We start from the raw sequence: 13,248 nt of genomic DNA, 5'->3' as shown, positions 1-13,248 counted from the left end.
TATCTATATTTATGGAGAATATTCCTTCGGCATCGGAATCTAAGGCGTGATCGGATAAATCAAAGCCGTCCACTGGGAATCACGGAGGAGGTAACTTGATGACAGACTTCTTATTCCTACTAGCCCCATCTACAAAGAAAATTACTCAGCATCCCTCTATTATAAATTACATATTTATATTTATATTTATATTTATATTTATATTTATACTTCTTACTAGCACAGAGATACCAAAATTGATAGGATATGTCTAATATATGAGGATATTTAAGAAGCATCAACAACAGTTCAGGGCTTGTCCCAAGTTGCCAACAAGTCTGATAAGGAGCATGGAATCAAAGGCATTACCGAAATTCTGCGAGAGAAACCAGATTGCAATGTTCAGTGATAGTAAGCACATGAGATGAAGAATAAATCACCTCTTCACCAATCAAAATAGATATATATTCGTTCTTTTAGATCACCTCAATTGACCAAAAATAAATCTAATTTCAAATAGTATACTACAAACATGTAATATATCAAAGTAACTTTTAAGTATTTCTGGCTTAATGTGACAATATTAGTTAAATAAGTTCTTATTTCAATTTGGTCAAATTACATACACTCAGATAAAAAAATGCTAAGAAAAGCACCATCAGGATTGTAGACTGATCCCTGTCAAAGTTCACAAGGAGGTATCCATCCAATGTATGTCAACCATTAACTATGCACTGCATGCAAGCACCATCCCCAAAATCCTGATTTCCCAATATGAACCAGCTCCTGAAGACGCCATGACAACAAAAACTACCAGTTGCAGATTGTTTTCCTTTTTCCGTTTCTTCTCAATTCCCAACTGTGAAGATAACTGACTGATTTATCGTGCCCTAGGGGTCCAGAAAGGGGAAATAAACATCATAAACAAAGATAGTAGCTGAAATGAACTCTATCCTGCTGCTACTTTGCCGAGCCAGAAGAATAGAGGGAACTGAGCAATCGCCATGAAGAGTAGTAGATAGTGTTGCCGGCTGGAATGCTTTTCATAGCTCCTCATCTCTGTGAAAAGTACCCTCTTCATGGTCTTCACTAAAAACACCCCCATACACAAACTCATCCACGGCATTAGGAAATAGTATGAGTAACTCCAGCAAAGCCTTGCCAACATAGTCAAGGACAACCCCGTAAAAGCATACCCACCATATGACACCATATCAAGAAGTGGCGCTTCCCCACTTCCTAACGAATATAACAATCCCTTCAATAGAAGAACCTGCATAAACCAGCCGGCAAGTCCCCTTGTTAACTGCAAGCTCAAAACTTCTGGAGTAAATCTGCGAGAGAGGAGCAATGGTTAGGGCTAATGTTGCTCTAAGGATGACAATCAAGATATAAAAAACTTAGTCTGATACTGATATCGGCACCCTGTCAGACTGGTATTAGTATCCTGGGTAGTATACCGATCCATATTGCTCGACATCACTCAGAAATAATAAAAAATGAATACTCATCCAAACTGAGCCATATGGTCCCATAACAACCAATAGTCGGCATTGTAAATTGCAACCAGTATGTATCGATGCGACCGGTATCTAAATCTTTTATGACAATGGCATGTATTAATAAGGCCAAGGCAAGACTTACTTTCCAAGAAGACCAAACGAAAAGCCTGCTATAACAACGTAGGTTCCAAATGCCATAAAAGGAATGTATAGATCAGGGGCATTTATGTCATATATTGGGGGTTTGTAAGACAGCCTGCCTCCAACTGGCTCAGTTATTCTAGTCCAGTGGCCCTGGAAAGATTGTAACATCGAGTAAAAAAAGAGAATCCTTTTGGGATAATCTGATTGAAATAAAAAAGAGTAGAAACTGAAGATAACAAAACATAGTCAATTTACCCTGTGTAGGAATGGAAACAATATGACCTTCAATTTGTTCCTCACATATTGGTCATTCACTTGAAAATAATATTGAGGGTTGGAGAAATACCTGCTTATCTGTTTCATCAGAGCCCATATGTTAGAATATGACTAACAAATGCTTATGAACATACACATGAAATATAAGAAATCATCAGCCATTTATTATAGCTACTCTATGTGTTACCATAGATATAGTTTCTTACATTACTTTGCATGAATTCAGAACTTGAGCCCAAGAATTTCTCTCCATATGCCCCAAGGCCACCTCGAATAAGTCCAGATCCAGCTCCATAGAATGCATTGCCAAATGGATTGGGAGGAGGATTGGTCGTGGGTCCTTGCATCCCAGTCTGATTGCCCAAATTATTGTACATGTCTGCAGATCAAGCAAACTTAGCAACCTATGATCATTAACTCGGTGATGAACAAAGTGTCATAGGATGCACAGACAAAAAGGAAAAGTTTGGCTTAATTTAAAATTTAAGCAAAGTCTTGTTACATGACCTTTTTTTCTTTTTTAGGCAAATAAAAAAAATTCTCCACTTTATCATCAAGATGGAGTCAATTTTGTAAAGAACTCAATAAAAAGACTGGTAAATGCTCACATAATTTTGTAAAATCAGCTGTGACCTAAAACAAGTTTTCAAAAAGAGCCAATCATGTGACATAAAACAAGATTTCAATAAGTGTCAATTATCTGTTTATGTTGACCATACTTCAAAAAGCTGGAGTAAACAGCAAAATTGAATAGATTTGAATGCAGCAAATTTTCAGTGGAGCTTAAAACTCAGAATCCACAACAAATAAACAGTTAATGATACTGTAAAACAAATCAGTAACAGATCCTACATTTTATTGTAAATTACATGGTTCTTGTTCACATCTATAAACCAAAGATCCATCTAATTCAAGACCATGCTAACTATTTTATATCTAATATGCATCAAATACAATAAACATCACTATGAAAACTATTAATTGTAAAGAGAAAAAAAAAAATGGAGTTGAGTTTCAATTTTTTTAACCATTGTATTGTAAAGAATGCCCTACTTCTCTCAACAGCCTGCTGAATCAAACAAGCACTTGGAAGCAAAAGTCGTTTGACTATTTACTTTTTCAGTGTTCAAGAATAGCTTGCACAAGTTCAATCAGTGTCGTAGAGATTGTAAAGAAAGCTTGCAAACAACAAAGAAGCCAGCTAATTAAAGTAGGAATGATAGTATGTAGAAAAAAGCAATTGATTTGTTGGAACAAAACTATTAATTTTACTGTTTAACCATCACAATATTCTCCAATTATTGGGACTTATGGCTCGCCAGAGCAATTTCAATTGTCTAAGTGTAATCTCTGCAACCTGTAGCTTTTATAGAGGTCGATTTTCAAATGGTACTCGAGCAGTACTTGATAAATTTTACCAATAATTTCACTATTTCAATCCATACATTACCTAGATGCATTTTTTTCTAAAAGAATCCATAAATCAAATTAAGGTAGTTCTGATCAGTAAATTATTTAAAATGCTTATACATTTATATGGCTGATTCAAGTGCTTAATCCATCTGGATTCAGCTCAAAGAAGTCTTAAAATTAAACAAAGTAGACCAAGAATTCATAGTCCTGAATGCTGTCCTAAATTTTGGTTTGGATGTGTTTCTATGATTTATCCATCACATGCTCAGGAGTATATGCCTTTTAAAGACTTCATCGACATCCTAGGATGAAGATGGCATCATTGCTTCTTGTGCTCAGGTAAGGAATCTTAGATTTTTCTACAAAACCATTAAAATTCATCCCCACATCCCCAAATTTTTATCCTCTGTTCCGAACCATCCAGCATTCTTTTGTTGAGAGCAATTAATATTCCATCTTTATGTCCGCATTGTCAGATCGGCTTTCAAGCCTAGCATTGAAGATTCAGGTGCCTTTATCCTCATCACACTGCAAATTTCTGGTCACACTTTGGATCATTCTCAATCTTGTTACCATGGAGAGCAAGAAATAGAGAAATCAATAGCCTCTGGTACCAATCAATAAACTCATCCACTTATGAATTTGACAAACACTTAAAAACAGAACTTGACAATACAATATTTTAATGTTCATATCAGATCGTGATAGTTTATTGTCTTACCTGGATGGATAAGGAGGAAAAAAAAAAGATTGGGTCGAAAGAAAATGCTAATTTGGAAATAGGAACTGATGCTACACCACTGCTCAATATTTTAGTGGATCTACTCTATCACAGAAGTTGGCTCCAAACTTTTATCCCATATCTACCGACCCAATAGCTAAGAAACAAGTCTATAGCTCAATTGGAGAAATTTAAAGAATATAACAGTTTGATAAATTCTAGGTTAAAAGAAACAAAGATATAAGACTGTCCTTACTCCTGATCTTTCCATCCTATAATTGTAAAGCTTTGAGGTGTGATATATGCAATTGATATGGCATCCAATAAGATGTCATGTAAGACAAGAGTTGTCAAAGGTGCTATGCACTAAAAGGCACGAAAGTTCTGAACATCCAAAGGGGTTAGGCACTCATGAGAGATAAGTGAGACGCCCATCAATATAAAAATTATAAAAATACAAATAAGAAGAAAGATAAATATTAAAATAAAAATTAGACACTACACGAGTTTCATATTCAAAATATTGCCATTAAGATATCAAATTACATTCATTTAATCATCTATAAAACAGCGACAATTGAAAATACTAGACAAATTCAGTCCTCTAAACAATTCATAAACTAGTATTAACAAAATTTAACCATTATTAACCATAATTAAAACAATTCAGGGAGAGAAAGAAGTAGAGAAGGGGAAGTTGCCGGGAGAAGAAGGAAGCTCATCGGAGGAAGAAGCGGAGAGAGGGAGAGAGAGAGGAGCTATCGAGGAGGCTCGGCGAGGGGCGGCATCTCTGCTTGGAAGAAGAGAGAGCGGCGGAGAGGGGGGCTGTCGAGGAGGCTCGGGAAGGGGCAGCGGAGGAGGAGGAAAAAGAAGGAGAGAGGCAGAAGGAGGGAAGACGAAGGGGGAGAAGCACAGAGGGAGAGGAGGAGGAGAGGAAAGGGCTAGGGGTTGTCAGGGAGGCAGCTGGGGTGGCCACGGAGGAGGAGAAAGAGGGAGTGAAACAGCGGGAGAGGCGGGAGGTGGGAAGAAGCACAGAGAAGGAGGAGGAAGAGGGAGAGGGAGGGGGGCTGTCGGGGAGACTCGGCTGGGGGCGGCAACGGACGAGGATGAGAAAGAGGGACAGCTACAACGGGAAGGAAGAAAGAGCGATGGAGGGGAAGATGCACCGGAGAGAGAGAGACGCACCGTCGGAAAGGGAAGAGGCGCAAAGTGATGGCCGCCTTTGCACGCGGAGGTAGACGAGAGAGGATCGCCGATCTAGGAAACAGACATGACCGAGGGAAAGAAGCCGGTGAGGGTTTACTTCGCCATGAAGCACACCGCCCCTTTCCTTTGTGTTTCCCGATCTCTATTGCTTGGTCCAGTGTCTCTCGGGCGAGCCATGGTTAAGTAGCTCCTTCGTTACAGTCCATCAGATCGGAATCTGACGCCCCTGATACAAGACCCTCGGGCGAACCCAGTTGTGAGCGTTTGGAAACTCACAAATTGGATCCATTTTTATTATTTACACCATCTCATTTTATATTTTCTTAATATTTCGAAAATATCCGTAACATAAATATTTTAAAAATATATAATAACGAGCATCGCAACAAGTGACATCATCGACTGGGTAGCGACGAGCAATGACAAACGATGTCTTTCTTTTCATCGAGCAACAATAAACGATGCAACTAAGGTTCCGATATGGATACTTGTGAAGATGATCGATTGATAAATGAAATAAGAGTATGTATGATTGGTAATTAAGTAATTTTATTTTTATTATTTTAAATAATTATCAATAGTTAAAAATATGTCTTAATTTAATATCAAAAATTACATATGAATCCCACACATAACTCATCCTAACAAGGAAGGGTATGTGATCTCACTAAAGCTAATTAAAGTTAGTTCAATTCCACAAACTTTGTCTAGTTTAATTGCACACAACTTTTGAAGGGGAATCCCAAATCAATTAAAATTAGACTAAGTTAAGCTAATTAAAGAATAGCTTCATGTTATTCTTAACCTCAAGTAGTGTGCAAGATAAATTGAATTCAATTTTAGCTCATAAAACATAATTAGTATAAGCCCACAAATCAAAACCAATTCAAGCCCATGGAGGGGAGCATCAAGTCAACCTTGACTAAAAATAGGGTGGTATAAACAAACACCATTGTAGAGACCTACTAAAATCAATATAATCTATTACTTCTTTTAGTTTTTTCCTTTTTGGCTTGTATATGAAATTCTCAAGTGTTCATAACTACAAGTTCTAGATTTTAACAAGGAATATTTAAACAAGTATTTGATTCATCCATCTCAGCAATCCCCAAGGGAAGTACATTGAGAGTAGAACATTAACACAGCACAAGGAGAAATCTTGGCTACTCCTTCCTCATGTTGAATTGGTTGATCTCTCTCTCTCTCTCTCTCTCTCTCTCTCTCTCTCTCTCTCTCTCTCTCTCTCTATATATATATATATATATATATATATATATATATATATATAGTGGGAACAATTTCATGTGAAATTGTTCCCACTACAAAGAAACTATGACTAGATTTTGACTGCTTTCAACTCTTAGTCTTAACATCTCATGTGCTTCAGATGTAAGCAGCAAATTCTTTATTCTCAAATGGGTCATGAGGATGAGTTGAAAGAGTACCGAAGAATCTTCAAATTGGAGCAGTGATTCCTTCCATAAGTTTTAGATCTTCGCAATGAGCAAACTGTTCCTTGAATGGCCACTTAGTGCTTCACCAAGTCATGGATCATTTCAATATGATTGTTATCATGTTTCAAGATCTTCAAGGTTCATATACAGTGCAGCATTGCTGAAACATGTTTCAAATACAATTTGCTTGTGTGAGAGGGACATACCATATAAACTAAAACAAAAAATGATACGATGTCGATGTGGATGGGTCATTGATCCCAAAGTCACATTAGAAAAAAGATCATACTTTAATCGAAGCCTAAACATAAATTAGTAATCATTTTAAGACTATATATATATATATATATATATATATATATATATATATATATATATATATATATATATATATATATATAGATATATAATCCTAATGTCTAATTTTGAGGATCAGTCATGGAGTACAAAAGAATGGTAACACATCAAACTCTTGCAACCTCCATCCTTGGCCTTTAATTTTTTGTATATTTTTATTTACATTTCATTTTATTTTTAGGAAACACAAACTCACGTCAATGTTTGACTTGGTGTGGAGTTCGTGAGACACGATGTGAATATACAATTATGTCCACACGTGAATCATGCCAAACAACATTCGAGATATCATTGGAATCCAAATTATGTGATTCATAAAATAAAAGATAATTATAAATATATTTACGAATGATCTCGACATATTATCTAATCCATATAATAACTTATTATTGATGGGACATTTAGAGTGGAGAGCGTGTAAAAGATGCGCCGGATTTTTCGTTGGCCCATTAATATTTGTCTGTTGATGATCGAGAAATCTCAATAGTATTATATGATATTATATCGTGTTTTGTGTATTCTTAATATTCATCTTTATTTTGATTCGGACGATTCATTATAAAAAGTAATAATACATCAACTAACGTATCTGATATCCATAATATATATATATATATATATATATATATATATATATATATATATATATATATATATATATAACTATTTTAACAAGTCAAGTAACTTAATTGATCAAAATTTTGCATTTGATGGTAAAATATTAAGATCAAAAATCTCATTTTGGTTATTTAATTCTTATTTACTAATATCAACCATACATAATTATTTGCATTCAAGTCATCCTCTCAAGCCAGCTTGAAACTGATTAAAACTTGTAATTTACTCACCAGCCTTATCTTCAACTCATTAAATTGCTGGACTCATCGCCACCTCGCAACGTTAAATCTTAGGCTTCATTCAATCCTTTGTCAGGTGGTTACTCATTATTGTTTCCCAAAGCTAGCATGTTATTCGTGTGTACCTAAGAATACAAATCATAGCAATATTCTTAGGACAGTGACTGCCTGCATGCATTTGTCAAATCATTTCTCTTGAGTGCAGGCACAACTCTTTCTTATGCCCACAGGTTGTGCCCCAGCGCCCACATTATGTCATTTTAATGACAAAAGGGACAGGAGAAGACATATCGATCTCTCTCTCTTTGGGGTGCAAAGAACAGTGTGTGTTAGTCAGACAACGTATGTGGTAGTCCCATTTCACTGACTTCAATTCTCTAAATCATGATATAAGAATGAAAGTCTTCGGAAGAAGGTGGCGACAAAGGAGCAGCAGCCAAGAAGTTTACAGGCACCATGGGTTTCACAACTTTGAGGTTCTTGTTGCTACCTGAGTGCAATGTGTAACACATTTAGTGGAACCCCATGAGCTTGTCTCAGTCTTAACTTTCCTCCTCATTGCACTGGTTTGGAGTCTTGCAAGCATGAAACTAACAAGCTTGGCCTTGGGATCAGTGTTGTAGATAAGGCATTGATTTTGGGTTTATGTATAAGAGGATAGCTATCATGGTTAATGCACTTTGAAGAATGATAAGGATTTTATTTTGATAGGCTCGAGTCTATGAATCGATCATCCTCGAATTTCGTACTGACGAGAGTTTGGTATGCACTGTATCTTTGTTTGTGCAGGAACGAAAGGACACCCCTTAGCTTTCTAACACTGTTTTAGTATTGGATCATCTATGCATTTTGTTGCTTACAAGCAACGTATGTTGACCGACTTCATGTACAACATCATCTTATCATCATCATATATTGTCTATGTTGTTATAATTATTTCATGCTCCTGACATTTAAATCGGGTTCGGATCTGATCAGATTTGATGCAAATTAGGTGTCCGAGTCGGGTTCGAGTTTAGGCTATTAGCTGAGTTAATTGGTTGAGATACAGCTCACGGCTGGTCCGGTCTACTGCAAACCGGTTAAGGGCCATCATGACCCACCTTGAACCGCTCTCGAACCGTTGCCGCGTCGATGCTCTGCTAATCTAAGATAAAGCGTCGATTTATCGCCGATTTGTCGCCATTGAAGCGTTGCGGGAGTTTCCACCGCCTTTCTATATAATGGTCGCACCATTGGCTCCCAACCTCCATCAGACCCCTCTCTCTCTCTCACGCTGTTAATCTGAGAGTGCTCCCGCTCTCTTTCTCGTACTCACAATGGTGGAAGCAAGGTCTCTCATGGTTGCCTCTGCTGCTCCGTTCCTTAAAGCTCTAAGCTCGAGCGCAAACGGCAGAAGACAGGTAGAACACTTCGATTCCTTCTATCCGGCTTCCATTTTTTAGTTTTGCCATCGAAAGTTGGTTTTCCGCGTTGATTGTACGTGCATCTTGGCCTCCGCCGTGCTCAGAGTTTCGTGGTTTGTTTCTCCTCTTTAGCTTTGCGTGAGGGCGGGTGGGGCAAGCGGCGATGGGAAGGTGATGATTACGAAGGAAAAGAGTGGGTGGAAGATCGATTACTCGGGGGAGAAGCCAGCAACCCCTCTGCTGGATAGCATCAACTACCCGATTCATATGAAGAACCTCTCCACGCGGGTAATTCGAGATCTCTGCTCGATGCAGTGACTTGTCGGTGGTCTTGTTGTTCTGTGATCGATCGAAATGGGGCACAAAGGTTGCAGCTTTATGATTCGTTTGGTGGCAAAATTTCTGTTTTACAGGATTTGGAGCAGCTCTCGGCTGAGCTCAGAGCAGAAGTCGTGTTCGCTGTGGCCAAGACTGGCGGCCACTTGAGTTCGAGCTTGGGAGTGGTGGAGTTGGCTGTAGCTCTCCATCATGTGTTCGATGCCCCCGAGGACAAGATCATTTGGGATGTCGGCCATCAGGTCAGGTTCCTCTTTTAGTAGTAGCCAAAGAAATTGTACTTCTGCTCTACGAAATGGATACTGAATAGGAATTGGATGAAGAGCAGGCCTACCCTCATAAGATATTGACGGGGAGAAGGTCAAGGATGAATACCATCAGGCAGACCGCAGGGCTTGCCGGATTTCCCAAGAGAGATGAGAGCATCTATGATGCCTTTGGTGCTGGCCATAGTTCCACAAGCATCTCTGCTGGGCTAGGTAAGCTCGCCTGCTCCCCTCAGTTTTCTCTCTTTCTTGCTGTCTCATTTTGATCACTTCTCATATTGTTTAACTTCTTTTGAGCTAGTGGAACATGTAAACCGTAACCCATCGTTTGTTTTTATCGGATGTGTTGGCAGGAATGGCTGTTGCAAGAGATCTGCTAGGGAAGAAGAATCATGTTATTTCTGTCATTGGCGATGGAGCCATGACTGCTGGCCAGGCCTACGAGGCCATGAACAATGCTGGCTACTTGGACTCCAACCTTATTATCGTGTTGAATGATAATAAGCAAGTTTCGTTACCGACTGCAACACTTGATGGACCAGCCACTCCTGTTGGTGCGCTGAGTAAGGCCCTCACCAAACTTCAATCGAGCACTAAGCTGCGCAAGCTCCGTGAAGCCGCTAAGGTAGCATGTTTTAGCAAATGTCGTTCTTTTGTTTTACTCAACTGTTCTTCCTTTTAGTGCTGCATTTAATTGTTTTGAGAAAGCTGAACCGGTAAGGCTCTTTCTCTATGAACCACTTCGGTGTATGACTATATGTGTGTCATAATTGATTCTCAAAATTCTGCTGTGTAGAAATTTCCCTGTATTTATCAAAAGAAAATGTCTGATCAAATGCTTATTATTTAAGCTGTTCTAAGTAGATCAGTGTAGACCATGTGTGATACCGTGATCTGTTGAGATAGGAAAACTTACGTCTGGAGCTTTTGTTCCTTTGGTGGCTTCTTAGACTAATTCAACTGTTCAAAAGCTAAAACCACCGATGACCGATGGTTAGAATGAGCTCTTTCTGCGTTATTATGTCAAAATTGTTTCCTTTTCCAAAAATCACGGATTTTTCGTCCAAACATTATATCTAAATGATAGATTCTGATGGAATCGTTCTTTCTGTGGTTCAGAATATCACGAAGCAGATTGGTGGGCAGACACATGACATTGCTGCAAAGGTGGATGAATATGCTCGTGGAATGATGAGTGCTACAGGGTCTTCACTGTTCGAGGAGCTTGGTTTGTATTATATTGGGCCTGTAGATGGGCACGATGTGGAAGACTTGGTTACCATCTTTGAGAAGGTGAAGTCTTTGCCTGCTCCGGGACCTGTCCTTATCCATATTGTGACGGAGAAGGGCAAGGGGTATCCCCCCGCTGAGTCTGCTGCTGACAAAATGCATGGTGAGATTGTTTGTTTGTTTTCTCTTCTATGCATGGACCAATCATTTTCCAGATTCCCATGAAGAAAACATGTTTTCCTTGCTGCAGGTGTTGTGAAGTTTGATCCAAAAACTGGGAAGCAATTCAAATCAAAGTCATCCACCCTTTCGTACACTCAATACTTTGCAGAGACTCTTATTAAAGAAGCCCAGGTTGACGACAAGATCGTCGCTGTTCATGCTGCCATGGGTAGTGGGACAGGGCTGAACTATTTTCAGCACAAATTTCCTGAAAGATGCTTTGATGTGGGAATTGCAGAGCAGCATGCAGTCACCTTTGCAGCTGGTTTGGCCACCGAGGGCCTCAAGCCTTTCTGTGCCATCTACTCATCATTTCTGCAACGAGGATATGATCAGGTAAAATTGAGCACAAAGCACACGAGGTCTTCAGGCCATAGATGTTGCTATAGCCTCGTGATCTAATTGCTGAACATTCCATATGTGAAGGTGGTTCATGATGTGGACTTACAAAAGATACCCGTCCGGTTCGCACTGGATCGAGCTGGCCTTGTCGGAGGTGATGGACCTACCCACTGTGGAGCATTCGACATCGTGTACATGGCATGCTTGCCCAACATGATCGTAATGGCCCCAGCCGATGAAGCCGAGCTGATGCACATGATTGCAACAGCGGCGGCGATCGATGACAGACCTAGCTGCTTCAGATTCCCTAGGGGGAATGGAGTCGGTGTGGCCCTTCCTCCAAACAACAAAGGCACCCCTCTTGAGGTGTGCCCCCATCTTGTCATTGAGTTTCGAAGAATTACAATGGTTTTTGCAAGTAAAACCAATTAGCAACTTGATTCATTCATGTTAATTCTTTCAACAGATCGGGAAGGGAAGAGTTCTGATGGAAGGAAACAGGGTGGCCATCCTTGGATATGGTTCAATAGTCCAGACATGCTTGAAGGCTGCAGACTCACTGAGATCGCATGGAATTTTCCCCACAGTGGCTGATGCTCGGTTCTGTAAACCTCTGGATGTGGAGCTCATAAGGAGACTGGCAAATGAGCATGAGATCCTGATCACGGTGGAGGAGGGCTCCATTGGAGGTTTCGGATCACACGTCACTCACTTCCTTAGCTTGAGTGGCCTGCTGGATAAAAACATAAAGGCAAATCTTTTTCTCCTCAAGCATATACGACATACTACTGATCTGAATCATAATTTTCTTCACTTTCTCCTCCTCAAATACTGATTTGATTTGGGTTCTTGCAGCTGAGGTCCATGGTTCTACCAGACCGATACATCGACCATGGATCGCCACAGGATCAATTTGAAGTAGCTGGACTTTCCTCGAGACATATTGCAGCCACAGTGCTGAGTCTTTTGGGCAGAAGGAAAGAGGCATTGCATCTCCACTGAAGTTGCATGACCTGAAACTCAAAAAGAAATGGAATTGATAACACCATAATGACTGGGTATTGAGCTTGTATATGGATGCCAAGTACCCATTTCTCGAATTCTTTCTTGTATTACCAGAGACCCTGTGAAACTAGTTGGTCTTGTGTTGTCATCTCTCTCGACCTTTGTTCAGAGAGGTTTCCATTTGGTCTCTTTTACAAGGAACTGTGTAATTTTCATTTGATGTACTGCTGTTGTCCAAGTAAAAGTTAATTTTGCGATGGATTTTGTTCCCTGAGTTCCATTGCTGCCTGTGTTCCTTCCTTTGTTCTCAGCCATGGATTGAATGAGATGGACCCTTACCCACCCCAAGAGGACATCCAACAATCCTGGGCGTTATTTACATCGGCTCCTTCAGCACTTTTTAGAAGACAAACACAGATTGTAATATTGTCCACGAAAGAGACATCCTCTTGGAGATGAGATTAAGCCATCTCTTTTGGGCCATATCTTTTGGGCCTCGAGAGTAATGTTACTCTCACATGACAAACTAACA

The 13,248-nt window shown here is 39.5% G+C and overlaps 2 protein-coding genes across 2 annotated transcripts; one reads left to right on the top strand and one right to left on the bottom strand.

The window, feature by feature from the left end:
* Positions 1–469: 469 nt before the first annotated feature.
* Positions 470–5,379, bottom strand: LOC135639043 (uncharacterized). The gene is made up of 5 exons (XM_065152760.1): positions 5,221–5,379; positions 2,108–2,280; positions 1,881–1,979; positions 1,624–1,775; positions 470–1,313 (listed from the first exon to the last, which is right to left on the bottom strand). Exons 2-5 carry the CDS (start codon positions 2,276–2,278, stop codon positions 929–931), a joined length of 807 nt encoding a protein of 268 aa, XP_065008832.1. The 5' UTR covers positions 2,279–2,280; positions 5,221–5,379; the 3' UTR covers positions 470–928.
* A 3,773-nt stretch (positions 5,380–9,152) lies between these two features.
* Positions 9,153–12,973, top strand: LOC135638026 (probable 1-deoxy-D-xylulose-5-phosphate synthase 2, chloroplastic). The gene is made up of 10 exons (XM_065150953.1): positions 9,153–9,312; positions 9,448–9,603; positions 9,729–9,893; positions 9,980–10,130; positions 10,271–10,542; positions 11,037–11,310; positions 11,398–11,705; positions 11,796–12,077; positions 12,178–12,462; positions 12,567–12,973. The coding sequence occupies exons 1-10, from the start codon at positions 9,229–9,231 to the stop codon at positions 12,711–12,713; spliced, it is 2,124 nt and encodes a 707-aa protein (XP_065007025.1). The 5' UTR covers positions 9,153–9,228; the 3' UTR covers positions 12,714–12,973.
* Positions 12,974–13,248: the final 275 nt, after the last annotated feature.

Source organism: Musa acuminata, chromosome BXJ3-5, assembly GCF_036884655.1.
Source record: "Musa acuminata AAA Group cultivar baxijiao chromosome BXJ3-5, Cavendish_Baxijiao_AAA, whole genome shotgun sequence".
NCBI lineage: Eukaryota > Viridiplantae > Streptophyta > Magnoliopsida > Zingiberales > Musaceae > Musa > Musa acuminata.
This window is presented reverse-complemented; position numbering and strand designations above follow the sequence as displayed.

Coding starts and splice junctions, on each gene's coding strand:
- LOC135639043 (XM_065152760.1), bottom strand. CDS start 2,278: ATGTACAATAATTTGGGCAATCAGACTGGGATGCAAGGACCCACGACC. Junction 1,980..2,107: donor CTGAATTCATGCAAAGTAAT/GTAAGAAACTAT, acceptor CTGATGAAACAG/ATAAGCAGGTATTTCTCCAA. Junction 1,776..1,880: donor TGTTTCCATTCCTACACAGG/GTAAATTGACTA, acceptor CAATCTTTCCAG/GGCCACTGGACTAGAATAAC.
- LOC135638026 (XM_065150953.1), top strand. CDS start 9,229: ATGGTGGAAGCAAGGTCTCTCATGGTTGCCTCTGCTGCTCCGTTCCTT. Junction 9,604..9,728: donor TGAAGAACCTCTCCACGCGG/GTAATTCGAGAT, acceptor TCTGTTTTACAG/GATTTGGAGCAGCTCTCGGC. Junction 12,463..12,566: donor TGCTGGATAAAAACATAAAG/GCAAATCTTTTT, acceptor GGGTTCTTGCAG/CTGAGGTCCATGGTTCTACC.